Source organism: Melanostigma gelatinosum (genome assembly GCF_949748355.1).
Source record: "Melanostigma gelatinosum genome assembly, chromosome: 9".
Classification (NCBI taxonomy): Eukaryota; Metazoa; Chordata; class Actinopteri; order Perciformes; family Zoarcidae; genus Melanostigma; species Melanostigma gelatinosum.
In genome coordinates this window covers 26,946,783-26,964,443 of record NC_136642.1, presented here as the reverse complement: position 1 = coordinate 26,964,443, position 17,661 = coordinate 26,946,783, and the positions used below count along the sequence as shown (strand labels likewise).

Sequence of the window (17,661 nt, the reverse complement as noted above, 5' to 3'; positions counted from 1 at the left end):
CTAAAAACCTTTTTATTCAGGAAAGCCTTTCTGACCTAAGTCACTGTCAGTTATTTCTTTTGTGTTTTTATTTTATTATAGTTTTTTTTATGTTTTAACTATGCTTTTTACTATGTTTTTACTATGTACTGGCTCTGTGGCAATCTGAGATTTAAAAAAAAAAAAATGAAAGTGCGTTACAAATAAAATACATTATTATTACTTATGAGCCACCTTATGTTCGAACATGGTGTTCATTATGGCCAAACCGTGGCAAGCACAGAAGTCCAATAACGAAACACCATTCGGGTTCAGATTGGGCAAGCTGTTCCTCCCAATCACCCCCCGCCAGGTTTCTCCGTCATTGCCCACGTGGGCATTGAAGTCCCCCAGGAGAACTATGGAGTCGGTAGGCGGAGCCCTTTCCCGGACCCCTCCCACTGACTCCAAGAAGGCCGGATACTCCGAACTGCTGTTTGGTGCATAAGCACAAACCACAGTCGGAGCCTTGCTCCCCGCAACCCGTAGGTGCATGGAGGCGACCCTCTCGTTCTCCGGGGAGAACTCCAACACAGCGGCGCTCAGCCGGGGGCTCGTGAGTATCCCCACTCCCGCCCGGCGCCTCTCACCCTGGGCAACTCCGGAAAAGGACAAAGTCCAACCCCTCTCCAGGAGCTTGGTTCCAGGGCCAACGCTGTGTGTGGAGGTGAGTCCAACTATATCTAGCTGGTATCGCTCCACCTCCTGCACCAGCTCTGGCTCTTTCCACGTTCCACGTCCCTAGAGCTAAACTAAACGTGTTCCGTCATTTATTACTTTTAGCAGTAACCAAGTAATATAACGCATTACTAAATGGATTCCGGTGATATAATTATATTTCATATGTCAAGTAATGCGTTCCCACACAAAAATGGATCTTTATTGTTTTCATTCATCCTCAACAGCCACAAACAAAAGTGCCACCAGGAAATACCCCTGAAAAAACAAAGCTGCAAATGGCTGATTTTAATACATATGTGGTAATAATACACGTGAGTACATGAATGGGTATTGATATTCAGCGTATTGTTGTCTCTGACGGGATCGTGTCATGCACCCACATCCTACTCCTTGCTCCTGTCAGATTGAGCGTGACAAGCTCATGTATACACGGTATGAGGGCAAGCCTCCTCCGGTTGGTGCTCATGGTGAGAAAACAATGTCACACAAATAGAGAGCACACCAGACAGATGATAAAACGCAAAGGGCTGATGCTAGTCTATCATACAGCATGGTTAGAGTAGTGACATGTCATAGAAACAAACAGCGCCCTGCCAGAGGGAAACTATAGACACACGTCCTTCACTTAGGCTTCACGTGATCTCCCACCCCTGATGAACTGCATTGAAACCATTTTATAATGCCTAGTTGTACCTCATACTACTTTGAAATGAAAGTAACTAGTTTAATGTCATTTATTACAAATTGAAAGTAACTTACCCAACACAGTTGGTGAGTCACGACTAAATTTTGAATCTAAAAAGGCTGCTCTTGAAAATCCTGTTGTGTAACTGTGTGAAAACACAGTGAAACCATCTTGTAAGCAAACATGATCTGTTTTGGTGATGCTCTTCACCATCATTATGGTGCCGTGAGTGCTTGTGGAAAGAGGAATCCTGGAGATTTGGAGGCAATCATTATTGGAGACTCATAACAAGGCACGGTAGCTCCCAGAGAGGGGGAAAGCAAGGACAGGGAATGGTTTCGACAGAGGAACTGGTGCATAGAGGGTGACAGAGTTAAAGGCGTTTGTGGTTGGAGAGGTAATGGGAGGGAGGGTGAGAGTGACGGGAAGAGAGGAAGGCTGTGCAGCAAGTAGAGCTGCTAGACGAGATAAAGAAGAAATCATTCAGTCAATCAGCCGGGCCGCGCTGCAATCATCAGATCTCATCTGCTTTCAAGAGCAATTCGGCCTTTTATTGAGCTGTTGTGCCTCAAACAGGGAGGCTGCAATGGGGAACATTAACCCCTGCAATGCCACACGCACTTGCATTTGACATCAATGGGCTATCAAGATTACTGCTGAAATATGAATCCATCTCCGCTGACATTGGCTGACCTGATGTTGTTTTCTCAATGTGAGCAAATGCTTCTGTTGTCCACCAAGGGATGAAGCCAAACTGACCATTGCAGTCTGTAAACTCCAAAAACTTCAAATATTAAAAATGCAGAAAATATAATGTAAAATAATTTCAACTCAAAATGGAAAGTGTTGGCTATGAAAGACAACACAGATGTCAATATATCAGTGACGCTCGGTGATTATCTCAAGGGCCGCTGTACCTTAAGTGTATTCTATTATGCCATAAGTGCTCCAGTAATAAGCCACAAAAAACATCAAATTAACAAAAACAATGGAACAAAATTCATGGGAGCTACTGGCTCCCATGAATGAGCCAGAAGCATAGTAGTAGTATGTATATGAGCCAGTAGCATAGTAGTAGTATGTATATTAGTACATGATAGTATGTTCATGTGGCGCTGTTGGCCGAAATGGTTAAACATGTTTGTTTGTTCCCAAAATTGGTAAAACAGCAGCGGTACACAGTTTTTGTTTGATCCACCACTCTGTGCTGAGTTCTTGGACAGTGGAAGCCGCTTAAATGGATCTATACAAATGCTGGTAACATCATTTACTTCTAGTAATCAAGTAGTCCGCTTACAGTGTTCATCTTGGTTCTTTTCATCCAACAAAAATTTCAGGTTAGTTTTTTACTTTGCCTAGACTGACCGTTTAATTTGCTGCATTAATGGTATTTTTTTCCCTAAGACGTTCCATGGGACATCATTTACAGAAATATAATGATTTAATCCTGTCGAGGAGCACCTTTGATGTAGTAACATTTTCCCTTTTCTTTCTATGTATTTCCTCCAGATATGAGCCGATTAGTCAGTGGCGAAGTGACCAAGCCCACCTATGGGTGCCAGGTGACCATCCAGTCAGAGCAGGAGAAACAGATGATGAAGATGTACCGCAGGGAGGAGAAGAGAGAGAAGAAGAGAGGCAAAGGAATAGAGGACAGCGACTCCTCAGACGCTGTCCTGACGTTCGACCCCAGAGAGATGAGAACCCAGCGGTATGTCGTCTCTTCAAACTGTCTCTTGGTGCTTTTCCCCTCATTGTCTTTGTTCTCTGTCCGGCCGCCTCCATCCCTGCTCTCAGCTGTCCGCACCAAAACCAAGCTTCTGCATTTTTCATGACAACTTGTCTTGAGCTTTATAAAATATAAAAACAACACACAGCGACAGCTCTTTTTTTCAGAGGATGAAAAAACAGAGCAGCGATCTGTTTAATTAAAAACTTAGCATGACCAAATCCAGCCCAGTGTGAAGGAAGAGATTAGCAGAGAGGTAAGCCACTTTAGGAAGGAACATAATGCCTCACATCTGTGCCGCCATTTGAATCATCAACTGCACCATCCATTGTAAAGCTGGAATGTGGATGGATGTGAGGGTGCACACGTGGAACCAAGTGGTTGCAGATGTGACACTGTGCGGATGTGTTTTTGTGGAAATGACATTGCTGTTTATTCCTTTCTCCTAATGTTGAAGTAATTCATTTACCCTGTCAGGCTCCATTCAATTCCAGTTGACAGAATTCGGCTCCTCTGGGTTTCACATGTTCCATAAGTTCCATATGTCTTGTGTTTGCTGGCACAGGGAGCAGGCCCTGCTGACTGCACGACGTGAACCTGTGCTGAGCAGAGAGAGAGTGTATGAACGTATCCGGTACCCCAATGTCTATGACTGCTACGCGGAGGCCACAAAGATGCCTGCGTTTGTTGGAGGAGCCAGGGTGAGGCTTGTTACTTCTGAGTAAAGTGTCCGCTGATGTGTAATGTATCTTTGGTCTTGGATATTTAACACCATGTAAGAGCTGAAGTGTGCTGTATATATTCAATACTGCTCACAGTGAGATGCAGAACAAAGATTTCACTACGTTTTCTCTCACAATCGTCCGGTACATCACCAGAAACCAGTTTTTCTGTTCCCGCAGTCGCCCATAGTAACACACATAATACCCATAAGCATTTGCTCTTTTGGTTTTTGAAATATCTTTTTAGTTTCTTAAAAAACCACAACCTCCTCTCCTTTTATTGCTCTTTTTGTACTTTTATTTCTTCTTTTTTTTTTTACAATATTAATGTAAGTATTTATACATACATGGTTTTTCATTCATAAATAAATTATCTTGTTGGTTCAACATTAATTGTAAATGGTGGTTTACAAAGATCTCTACAGAGTGATATTATATATACATTCTCATCATTTATCTCTAAATTGACTACGGCCCTGATGTTGGCCTGAGCAGCAGAGTTACCTACAGTAGTTGTGCTTATCGACAGTAGACAGAGAGGTGGGCAATCTCATTCCATAAAGAGCCAGGGACCATGTGGATGATGGTCCTAATGGGATGGAGGCTGCCCCATAGAATCACTCCCTCTTTACTAGTCTTTACCAACAACTCCCAAAGTGCTACACTCATAATTATTTATATGACAAGCCACTGTACCACACGCTGTAGTACAAAACCAATACTCAACCATGCCATGCATACTGCACTGTCTTCTATGGAATTGGGTCTTTACGTGGAGTACTTCACATTGTTGAGACAAGTAGGATTAGATGTTCAGAGTGTTTGATCTGCTCTGTGTTCAAGGAAGCGTTACAGATACAGGAATCAAAACAATTAGAAACATTGTGAATATACAGCTGAATTCTAACAGCACATTTAATGACTTTTATTTTCCTTTCAGAGTGCGTTGTAAAATGCAGTTATCTTAATCCAGAATCTTTGAGGTCACTTGTGAGGTCTGGGTTTTCCTCATGTAGTGTGTGTGTGACATTCAGCTGCTGCTACCCGAGGGAATCCGCAGAGAGAACTCTAAGATGTACGAAGAGGTGGAGATCCCACCCACCCAACCCATGGCCATCGGCTTTGAAGAGAAGCCTGTCTACATCTCTGAACTAGATGAGGTAGGAGCATGCGTGTGCGTGTGTGTGCGTGTGTGTGTGTGTGTGTGTGTGTGTGCACGTGTGTGCACGCGCAGGCGTGTGCGTGTTGGATGGGTTAGTGAAAACAATGACTATGTTGGTACTGATTGAGATCGTTGTATTAGTACTACTGTGACCATATACAAATATTGTGTGGGCAAACATAAAACTATTTACTTTGCTTTTCTTTTTCTGCCTTGAAGCTTCATTTCATAATCAAGCGATTATACAGTGCACACAGCTATTGCCGATAAGTGCTGCTATACCAACACACATCTCTGTGTGTGTTTGGGTTGAGCACAAAGATGGGCATGTAATAAGTCCACTTTAGAGGTGCTGCTGCGAGGATTCTGAATATTTGGACGGCTAGCTGTGTCTTCATGATGAGCTATGTGCACAGATATGAGAGTGGAAAATGAACAAATCTATTTCCCAATATTTGGAAGCATTCCTTTAATGCTGGAATTAGATTTCACAAAGGCCAAAATGAAACTTAACTAATACAGAGTAAATATGCTTTTTGCAGTACTTGATTTATGATCATCTGTCAGTAAAATAACCTTCTTAATCATTTAAATTCTCTGTACCACATGAGGCCACAATGATTGTTCAACATGTTGGGCCTCACTCGATTAGGTTTTCACAGTAATTACACTTTTGGCTGAGAAGCAGAGAGAACAGGACACACCTTCGGCTGAAAGGTTCCATAGTGAGGCAGTGTTCCCCCACGTGTGTGTGCTGCTGATCTCTCTCACACAGAGGGGAGCAGAGAGCAGGTGAAGTGAAGAGAACCGTGTCAGTATTGCTTCCTGTGTTTTCAGCTGAGCTATTGTCCTATTATCTCTGAGGTTTGCTGTGATGTCATGTTTATGTGGAGCGAGCCCTGCACCGGACGGCTGCTTGTCAGCAACCACTTCTAAAAGTCACCGAAGTTCAACAAGGTCCAGTCAGAGAGAATGTCCTCATCAAAGGTCGACGATAATGTCGAACCTGGTCTATGATTTAGTCCCATATATATTGAATTAACCAACAGTTGTATCAACATCTCTCTGTAGTCAACAACTGACTGTCAAATCAAATAAAGAAAGTTCCATTGAACAATACCTCAACAATATTTAACAATAAATGAAAAATAAATGTTCTTCTCTTGCCTTGAGTAAAATAAGGGCTGGATTAAAGAATGAAATACATAACAGAAAGCTTTTGAAAAATGTGACTCAGTGAAAAAATCTATTTCACTGAATTGTCCTGCAGCTTTAGATTCAGTTTAATAAGGTGTGAAGTGATGTCAATCAAGAAAACACTATAGTGTAGGTGTGTGGAAACAAACAAGGAGTCGAGTATTCCCTTTGGCTGCACCTTGTGGCCGTTTATTGCCATCCATACAAAACATAAAACACATTCACTTCCTGTCACCCTTTAAGCCCCTCTGTCACCAGGGTTACGGCCCTTTCCTTAAAGGGGCCCCGTGAATTCGGTCGTCCCCTACATGCCTCCCCCCAGAATTCACCAACTTTAGTCCCAACCATTAATGTCTCGAGGCCCGGATCAACCGACCAGCCCGACTCCGTGTCTCTGGGGTCGGAGGCAGAACCACCGTTGAAGGCCCCCTCCGGGTCCTGTCGTGCTGAGGTGGGAGGGCACGAGGTTGCCCCCGCCGTGGGGGTTCCGCCAACCGTACAGGTTGGTCCGGGTCCAGATGTGCTGGTTTAAGGCGGTCCACCGACACGTACTCCAGCTTGCCGCCCATGTCGACCTTGCAGGTTTTGTCTCCGGTCTCCAGCACCCGAAACGGCCCGATGTAGGGGGGTTGAAAGGGTCCACGGTGGCCGTCCTGGCGAACAAACACATACTCCGCTGACCTGAGGCTGGACGGGACATATGACTGCGGAAGGCCGTGCTGCGACGTGGGCACTGGTTTAAACAGCCTGTGCCAGACAAATTTAGCTGAGATCAACTTCTGAGACGCCCTCTTGCCAGGGTGGGACACTCCATGAATAGCATTAAAAACCTGCTGTCTCCATTCGTCGGGAACAACCGGCCGCGGCTGGCCTGTGGAGACGTCGCACAGGAGCGTAACGCCAGTTTCGCCAAACGGGACCTCCTCCAACCGCAGTCCCGTGACTGCCGTCCTCAACTCCTGGACGCCTGGGTCTGTAACTTCATCCTCTGCCATCTTGTTATAGTCCAATCCTAACTGGACAGCCCCGGTGAGAGCCCTGGAGAGACAGTCTGCGACCAGGTTTTCCTTGCCCGCTACATGCTGCAGATCCGTGGTAAACTCTGATATGAAGGAGAGCTGGTGCTGCTGGCGTGCAGACTATGGTTCGGCGCTCTTACTCATGGCAAACGTCAGTGGTTTGTGATCCACAAACGCAGTGAACGGCCGAGCCTCCAGCAGGAACCGGAAATGCCGAATGGCCAAAAAGGCCGAGGAGCTCCCGATCGAACGTGCTGTATTTCCGCTCATTAGGCCGCAACTGTCGACTGAAGAAAGCCAGCGGTTGCCACGCCCCTTTCACCCACTGCTCGTGCACCGCGCCCACCGCGTAGTCCGAAGTCCGTAGTCCAGCACGGGTTGATGATCAACCCGTGCTGGCTGAGTCGCTCAAATAGAGTCCGGAGGTGAGACCTGTGCTCCGCTCTTGACGAACTGGCCACCAGGATGTCATCCAGGTAGACGAACAGGAAAGGCCATTCGACGCTGGAACGTCTGCGCTGCGTTTTTTAGGCCAAACGGCATCCTCAAGAACTCAAACGGAGTGATCAGCGCAGTCTTGGGAATGTCCAGCGGGTGAACGGGCACTTGATGGTCCTTTCGAAAACACCACGCATTTACGACAAGTGGGGAGAAAAGTCTTGGATATGTGGAACCAGATAGCGGTCCGGGATTGTTGCCTCGTTGAGCCGGCGATAATCTCCACACGGGCGCCACCCGCCCCCAGGCTTCGGGGCCATGTGCAGGGGTGAAGCCCATGGACTGTCGGAGCGGCGAATGATGCCCAGGCGCTCCATGTTTTCAAACTCTATCTTGGCGATGGTGAGCTTTGCCGGATCTAGGCGCCGGGCCCGGGCATGTACCGGTGGGCCGGTGGTAGAGATGTGATGCTCCACCCCATGCTTGACCGTGGAGGAGGAGAAGGTGGGCTGCGAGAGGTCTGGGAACTCGGCCAGCAGACGCAGAAACTCATCAGCCGCTGCAAGCATGTTAGTCAACCTGGTAGAGCCCTCTCCACATGGGTAAGAGCAAAAAGTCACAGCATTTATCAGGCGGCGGCCCTTGACGGCCACCAATAGCCCATAAGCGCATAGGAAATCCGCGCCAAGCAGGGGAATGGCAATTTTGGCAGTAACAAAGTCCCAGCTGAAACGCTGCCCCATAAAACACAGCTCCAGGCACCGTGTCCCAAAAGTGCATATGGGGGTACCGTTCGCGGCTTCCAGCCTGCCTTCCCAACCGACGCTCATGGCAGTCACTGAGCGCCGGCCCTGGCATTTCCCATCCTGCCGAAACTGCATGGTGAATGGCACCTTGTAGCCCGTGGCCCAAACCTTGCGTGGTAATAGCACAGGCCGGTAGCTCCCTGCCGTTTGTGTTGGACAAAGCGGCCCGCACCTGCAGCGGGAGCTGCTGCAGAAAAAGTTCCGTAAACAGAAACTCCGGCTCGTGTTTACCTAGCAGCGCTAACATTTTGTCCATTAGCTCCGACGGCTTGCTGTCGCCGAGGCCATTCAGAGCAAGCAACCGGCGAGCCCGCTCAGAGTCCGAAAGCCCGAAAATGTTCAACAGCCGGTCTTTCAGGGTGTTGTACTTATCCCTCTCTGGCGGATTTTCCAGAATGCTCACCACTCTGCCTGCTGTCGAACTGCCGAGAGCCGCCACGACATAATAATATCTTGTCGCGTCCGCTGTAATGTCTCTGAGGGCGAACTGTGCCTCAGTTTGAGCGAACCACACCGCCGCTTGCGTCTCCCAAAACTCCGGCAGTTTCAGCGAAACTGCGTGCGTCGTCGTCCTTTCTTCTGGAAACGCCCAGGAGTGTCAGGGTCACCAATGTACGTGTGTGGAAACAAACAAGGAGTCGAGTATTCCCTTTGGCTGCACCTTGTGACCGTTTATTTCCATCCATACAAAACATAAAACACATTCACTTCCTGTCACCCTTTAACCCCCTCTGTCACCAGGGTTACGCCCCTTTCCTTAAAGGGGCCCCGTGAATTCGGTCGTCCCCTACAATATTATAGTATCCTCATCTTGTGTGTCTGTGGTTATTAAACCACTTGTTTCAGCTCTATTCTCTCTGGTAACATCATTGCTGGTCAGTGAATTCATGTGTTAGGATTCTGATCATATTGGACTCTTAGGTTGTTTATTATCTGTCACTTCATTTCAGATATGAGTGGGTACGTTTGCTCTAAAGAGTTGTTCTTTGTCTCTTAGTGGCGCTTCACATTACTGCTTTTAATAATCATCACGGTCTCTGAACATGTGAGACATCCTGGTTTTAAACTGCCAGTGGGGAGAATGAACCTATAGCAGTCTGTCCATTCTTGGTGAAAGACTCTGGTCTCTCTGACCCCTCTTCTCTTTTTGCAGAACTTCATGTGAAATAACTTCTCTGGGAAGTTTATCAGAATACACATATTTGATTGGCTGAGCAGCATCACATGACGTGATTTACAATGCATGTAATTGGTCGTGTTTCCTGCATCGCTGAACGAGTGCCGTGAAGGTTGAAGTAGAAGCTCTCCGTCAAAATGTAGTAATTCTCAACTATCTATCGGTTGTAGGTCCAGGGTCCAGATACAACAGCGTCTGGGTCTAGATCCGGACCGCGGTCCGCCTATTAGTGCCCCCTGATCTATTAGTGACTCCTGATCTATTAGTGCCCCCTGATCTATTAGTGCCCCCTGATCTATTAGTGTCCCCTGATCTATTAGTGACCCCTGATCTATTAGTGACTCCTGATATATTAGTGCGCCCTGATCTATTATTGACTCCTGATCTATTAGTGACTCCTGATCTATGACTGACTCCTGATCTATTCGTGACTCCTGATATATTCGTGACTCCTGATCTATTAGTGACTCCTGATCTATTAGTGACCCCTGATCTATTAGTGACCCCTGATCTATTAGTGACTCCTGATATATTAGTGCGCCCTGATCTATTATTGACTCCTGATCTATTAGTGACTCCTGATCTATGACTGACTCCTGATCTATGACTGACTCCTGATCTATTCGTGACTCCTGATATATTCGTGACTCCTGATCTATTAGTGACTCCTGATCTATTAGTGACTCCTGATCTATTAGTGCCCCCTGATCCATTAGTGACTCCTGATCGATACGTGACTCCTGATCTATTCATGACTCCTGATATATTAGTGACCCCTGATCGATGAGTGACCCCTGATCGATGAGTGACCCCTGATCTATTTGTGACCCCTGATCTATTAGTGACCCCTGATCTATGAGTGACCCCTGATATATTAGTGACTCCTGATCTATTCGTGACTCCTGATCTATTCGTGACCCCTGATATATTAGTGACCCCTGATCTATTCGTGACCCCTGATCTATTAGTGACTCCTGATCTATTCGTGACTCCTGATCTATTAGTGACTCCTGATCTATTAGTGACTCCTGATCTATTAGTGACTCCTGATCTATTAGTGACTCCTGATCTATTAGTGACCGCTGATCTATGAGTGACCCCTGATATATACGGTATTACTGGAATCAACACCAGACAGGGTGTGAGCTCTTCTTTCAGGTTTTAGGAGCTGTACCAGTCAGGATGCTGCAGCAGGATGAAGAGACACATTCTGAATATCTACAGCCAACAAACGAGAACAGGAGAAGGTTTTTGACTTGTAATTGAAATATTGGACCATTATTATTACTACAGATAACGCCTGAAAAGCTAGACAAAACTTACGATAACTAAAAAATGTTTTATGTTTTACAAAGCCTTCATCTGAACTTTGAAATTATTATGGCAATGTTTGGCATGTAAAATCATATTCTCTAAATCAAAAGAACAGATATTCAGAAAACATTTCAACAATATTTATTCATGAATTATATTTGTGAACAAATTCAAAGACGTTCTGACGAACTATGAACCAGCACAAACATGACAATGATCAGCGTAGGCCACCATGTGCTGAACAGACCACTTGAAGGGACAGGGTGTAGCATTAGGCAGCATCTAGCTCAGTGATACACTGGTGGCAGAGGCTGCTATTCAAGTCATCATGAGCGATAAACATTCACACACACACACATGAGCACAAGGACACTTTGACATGCAGACTGCGGGTCCAGGGATGGACCACCGATGACTCTTTCTCCTGGGTCAAAGCCGTCCCTTATCAAACACCTTAGACAACAAAAGTAATGGAGGCAGGATGTTTTCTAGTTCATCTAGAAATGATCAGTGTACAGAAACCCTAAACTTCATCTACTCTTGGAAGTGTTTGAACTGTTCCTTATTCTTCTATTGAAAGCACTTTGCCAGAGTTGCCAGAGGGCAGAACTCAGCAGGGTTGAGTCTGTCTCTGACACTCGTCTGTTCAAGAAACAAAGTCACACTTACAGGTGAATCCTAAAGCTCTGGAGTCTTCACAAAGTCAGCAATAGCAGCAGTTGAAGTCAAGAGCAAGCTCTTGACTTCAACTGCTGCTGTTGTTGTTCTGTTAATGTGAGTGTTGGAGGTGTGATCTTGGAGCTCTTTGTGTGTTTTACTCTAGTGTCTCTGTGTTATGAAGTAAAGAGTCAGGAGGCAGCAGTGGTCCCTGGTTCATTCGTCACAATCTGTGGCCCCTCTCCTCACTGCCATTATAATATCACTTCATAGATCATTTGACACGATAGAGTAAGGTAACATAGGTTGGTCAATATAAGAATCCTACACATAACCATGAATATTAAGCCTCAGAAATATAGGTTGGAGGAATGTGAAACAAAACAAATGAAATTGGACAATTAGATAGTGATCAATGAGATTGAATGAGGTGACCAGAAAAGCTATATTTCATTACTGTAACACATATAGCAATAGAAACTCATCCCAGTATCCATTAATATCAACATTTCTAATTAAGATGCTCTAAAATGTCAACAGGCAACACTGTAGTGTTACCATAGCAACCGCAGCTAGCTACACTGGTGCTAGTTCACTACAGCGCTAAGAGGCTGCGTTCAGAGATTTACATGTCATCACTGAATGTGTGTGTGAAAGACTCCTGATGAAAAGAACAAAACCAATAGAAGTACAGAGAGGTTGTCCTAAACAGAAGGAGATACAAGCATTAGACCCCAGACAAAGCACTCATAACGACATACGTGTTCACACATACAAACCCCAGAGTTCTGACCCAAAAGGAGAAAAATGAAGAGTCTAATTCACAGTGTTTATTATTGACCTGTTACATCCGCCCTCTCAGACAACACATGCCAGTGAAATCTTCAAGCTTTAGTTGTTTACAACTTGTAATACGTACAAATGTTGAAAGCTGAACCCAAATGGATTAGCTCAGCAGATTCCAGGCTTTAGATTTGATTCAACACTATGGGACTCTGATATATGGTTATCTGTCTGAACAACTTGCCTCCATGTCACTCTGTTCAGCTGACGCCCCGGCTGTATATCTGGTCCCTGTTATCTGCTGTCCCCGTGAACAGCAGAGCACTGTGGCTGTAGTGGCCAGTGAGTGATGCTCCTTCTTAATGGAAGTGCTGTCGCTCTCAGCCGGCTGTCAGCAGACACAAGGACCCGTCGGTCTGACTGACACCTTGACTGACAAACCCACACTCACATTGGTGCATGCCCCCAGCCTCTGGTGGCCGTTGTACAGCCACCACGGGGCCGTATTAGGGGGCAGCGGGCTGGAGAAGCAGGAGTCTGCTCCTGCCCTTGGGGAGGAGGCATGGCACACATCATTGTCTTTGAAAGGCTCTGCTCCCATCCTGTCTGCTGAAGAGGACTTTGTGATCCATCATTACTGCATCACCAGTAAAGATGCAGCAGTGCCAAAGGTCACCCCTTCTTGTTGATGAAGGCTCTGAAGAATAATATCACTGGTCCTCAGGAGCATTTTGTCACACTACAGGAGACGAGTGTAACCGCTCACCTCTCTTAACCTTCCTGTCACTCAAGCTAATGGACAACAGAATAATCAAGATTTAGTTTTGGTGTGCGTGTGTAATTGCTTGTTTGTGGATGGAAGTGTGTGCATGCGTCTTGTGCCGTGACAAATGGATAAACGGATGTTTTAATCACATCTGTACTGTTGCTCTTGATGTTTTCACAGTTTCTGATACTGGCTCAGGTGTGCGTGTGCGTGTGTGTGTGTGTGTGTGTGCGCGCGCACTCAGTGCTGAGGTCTCTTTTATGCCTGTCACTTTCAATCGTTATCAGGGTGATCTCTGAGGATTTGACCACTAATCCTTCCATTAGGCGCAGAGACGTGTCCACAAAGACAGTGTTGTTGTCGAATAGCATTTTATGTATATGAATAGCAGTGTTTATGTCCTTATTGTCTTTTGTTGCTACTTGCTCAAGGGGAGGTCTCTCATATCAGACTCCATCTCAAGTGTTAGGAGACAGCAGCGGGTTTGCAGGTTGTCCGTCCGGTCAGTTCTGGTGAACTCTTTTTTTTGTACAAACATCCACTTGCACTCAATGTTCTACTGATTGCAATTTGGTGGTCAAAGGTCACTGTGACCTCACAAAACATGTTTTATGGCCATAACTCAAGAAATCATATGCTAATTACTACAATTTCACACAAATGTCTACTAGGATTACATGGGGATATTTTGGACAGATATGGATGTAAACTGCAACATGACCTCAGGTGGCCATTCCAGTTTGTGAGTTAAAGTAGACATGTTTTCTGTGAAGGTTTGCTCATCCAGGGCTTCAATGATGAAGGGAAAGGAACCAGGGACCCAATTTGCCAAAGCAGACGTATCTTATCTTTTTCACATTAGATGCATTCTTCTTGTCAAAACGATTCAATCTGACTTGAAGTGTATCACACTTCCCACAGATCTCTCTGGAGACACTAAGGCTTTGTACAACTTTTTCACAAATGTAATTGTACAATGTATTGCCTCATGACTACTGCTGCCATGGCTCAGTATATACACTAAGTATGAAACGGGTAGATGCACTTTTACTTTTAAATGTGTTCCGACAAAATGTTGTACAAACACAGTTCATTTCACTCATTAAGAAGCCCTTAAAGTGAATATACATGGGTCAAGATGTGAATTGTTGTCACAGGTCAGGGTAGGACCACAGTCCGCTCCTTTAGGCAGCTGGTTTATGCCAGTTCCAGACAGGCTCCAGTCTAACCAATAGTCTGAACACACATCCAGCAGGTCCACAAGGTCTGGACCTGCAGTTAGAGCAAGAGCCCTCGTGCCTTGGACTTAGCCTGGCTCCGCCCTCTCTCCTGTCCTCTATGGAGCCAAATCCACATTTGAGAAAAATATGTGAACCTGAAAGTTCAAGGTATGGTCTTGAACATTGAAAAATACAGCAATGTATTCAAAATAAAAATAAGTGAATGAAAAGTTATTTTGGGTTGAATATAATTTTGATTCAGTTCTGGAATTGTTTTGAATAAAATCTTTATTTAGATTTTTTACTTTCATATATATTTAGATATTTAAGGTCTTCAGTTTCAAATCGTTTTTTCACTGTCAGATCTTTTTTTTTCAGTTCAGACTTTTGTCCCTGATCTGGCATGGGGGGCAAGGCATCAACTGAGAGGGGCGTGTAATTAGTGCAGCACTACGTGTAATTATGAGTGGCAGCATAACAAAGAAGGCCGAAGACCTTTCTCAACCACGTTGCCTTCAGGTAACGTGGGCACCGCGAGAATTATGATTCAACGACTTTACCGTCCTCACACCGTCCATGGGCTGAGCCTCGATCAGGCCCTTGAGCGACACCGGGCAAGCGGTCTTCCGTACACCACATTTCCCCAATCTGCCCGTTGGACGGGGATTCGACGCTGGGCTCTTCGCTCGCCGCTACTGAGGGAATCCTGGTTAGTTTCTTTTCTTTTCCTCCGCTTAGTAATATGCGTAGTGGTCCTGACGTGCAAATCGGTCGTCGGAGCTGGGTATAGGGGCGAAAGACTAATGGAACCAGTAGCTGGTTCCCCCTGAAGTTTCCTTCAGGGTAGCTGGCGCTCACAGTTCCCCCCCCTACTGCATTCACGTGACTATGGTGTATAGCAGTGTCTTTCAACCTTTTCTGAGCCGCGGAACATTTTTTACATTAAAAAGATCCGGCACACCAACAACTAAAAACGTTACAAAATTACACCTTTTAGCATAATACAGCAGATATGCAGGGGTGTCAAACTCACCACAGAGAGGGCCAAAACTAAACATTGGGCCCACGTTGAGGGCCAAATAGAGTCACCATTTAATAAACAGGATTGAAGGGATATTGGACAAAGTGCAAAAAGAATACATTTTAGGTTTAGGTAGGCTACATTATTTTATGCATACGTGCCAGAGCCAGATGTTTGGCATCTTTTCTTGGCTGCCAGTTCATTAATGTCTGGGGTTAGGTTCTGTGGAAACCCTCAAGATGGAGTGAAGGTGCGTCAGTGTGATGACTCCTGTGTGGGTTTGTGTTCATCTTCATCACACAGAAAAGCTGCTCACACAGGTATGTGCTTCCAAACATGCAGAGCGCTTGAGCAGCATGGAGGCGGAGTTAAGGCATCATTTCGGGGGTGTAGCTTGGAAACTGTGCAGCGCACTCAGTGTCATACTTTACCTTGAGTGTCATTACACTGGAGGTCTATCAGCTCCACAGGTGCTCTTTCCACGTCAACTGCAAAGGGATTGCTGAGCAGTTCAGATGTAAATTTCTGAGCCGCAAAGTCGGCAAATCGCCGAGTGAACTCAAATGAGTTGATCCTTATAGGCTTTTCATCTGGGTTATGTCGTCCAGGGCCCAGTTCAGTCTACATTTTTCCTTTTCAAATATTTCTCCATTGCTGTTCGTCTCGTCACCGCAACCTCTCCCGCACGTCATTTCATTCTACTGTCCTAAATGAACACGTCATTACTGCTCTACCTACTGCCACCCACTGGCATGGAAGAGTATGTATTACTGTAGCCAGCCACTATATTACAGCTCAGACGCTCAACAATGGCAAAGTATTTGCAACAACTAAATAATATTTGTTTAGACTCATTCAGTGAAATTGGACATTTTCCCACGGCACACCTGACGATCTCTCACGGCACACTGGTGTTCAGCGGTTGAAAATCACTGGTGTATAGAAAGTGTTGAATCATAATTCTCGCGGTGCCTACGTTACCTGAAGGCAACATGGTTGAGGAAGTTTCTCAGCCTTCTTTGTTATGCTGTCACTCATGATGACACGCCCCTCTCAGTTGATGCCACGCCCCCCACGCCAGATCAGGGACAAAAGTCTGAACTGAAAAAAAACGATTTGAATCTGAAAATATAAACTCTGAAACTGAAAAATATAACAACTCAAATATCAAAATATATATGAAATTGAAAAATGAAAATAAATATTTTATTCAAAACAATTCCAGAACTGAATCAAAATTATATTCAACCCAAAACAACTTTTCCCATAGTCGTCCCTGCGGGGAGAAAGGGTGCAAGTACTAAGAAGAACTAAAACAAAGCTGTTTTTTAGTTTTTCCGATTCTGTATTCAAATAGAAAAACAAGCAAATGCTACTCAGATTACTGACTTCAACCTTGTTCATATTTTTATTGAAATTCTCAGACCGCTATCAAGTGATCCAATGCTCTGACAAAAGAATCAGTGGCTGCTGCAGGACTGAATAAGCCCGTGGCATCCTTTCATTTGTCCTGAAGGGACTGATGTTTACCAGTCTGCTGTACGTATTCTGCCCAGGCACTGATGGCTCATGACCAAAGTCTTCCACAAGCTGCCACGAGGACAAACAATACCCATGTCTGTTGTTCACGTCCATAATGATCATTTTGGGGGAGTGGCTTTTGAGGGAGGCGTGGCAACTTTCTCACTAGATTTTGCAACTTTTGGACTTGGTAATCAGCTTAGTTAAATGTGTGGCCCCTGTTCACCCTCTTAGTCCCAAATAGGTTAAAGCCCCATTTCTACCGCCACTCTTCACACCCACCTCTCTGTGGGTAGTTTTGTGCTTCAGTGTAACTATCACATGGTGTTGAAGCAAAAAGAAAACAATGAGTAAATGTGTATGTGAGGTGTGGTAAGTCAGTGAAATGGTGGACAATACAGGATGGGGTGTTGTGGAGTAAAAAGGTATAACAAATGGCTCAGCAAGCAAAAGGTGTTGCACACACTGGACTCTGGTGCTCCATATCTGTCTTATGCTGCGTTCACACCAAACACATCGCGAAATATTCGCGCGAGTAGATTACATACAAAGTCTATGCACAGACGCGATGAGACTGGCGCGAATTTGCGATGGCTGCGAATCCGCGTCAAACGCCAAATCGCGAGTTGAAATTTCTGTGAAACTTCTGTGACATAATCTCGTGACGCTGTGGCGCGATAGCCTATCAGCGTTGAGTTGCTCCCCCTGTCATCACTGACTTCCTGCCATTGTTTATTCAGGAAAT

General features: G+C 45.3%; 1 protein-coding gene across 2 annotated transcripts in view; it reads left to right on the top strand.

The window, feature by feature from the left end:
* The window catches only part of ascc3 (activating signal cointegrator 1 complex subunit 3), a 246,923-nt gene that overhangs the window by 54,241 nt on the left and 175,021 nt on the right, over positions 1 to 17,661 (top strand). For both annotated transcript variants that reach the window (XM_079276288.1, XM_079276289.1), the window contains exons 6-8: positions 2,894 to 3,095; positions 3,679 to 3,814; positions 4,870 to 4,995. In XM_079276288.1, the coding sequence (XP_079132414.1) occupies positions 2,894 to 3,095; positions 3,679 to 3,814; positions 4,870 to 4,995 (464 nt within the window). The remainder of the gene's footprint in view (positions 1 to 2,893; positions 3,096 to 3,678; positions 3,815 to 4,869; positions 4,996 to 17,661) is intronic.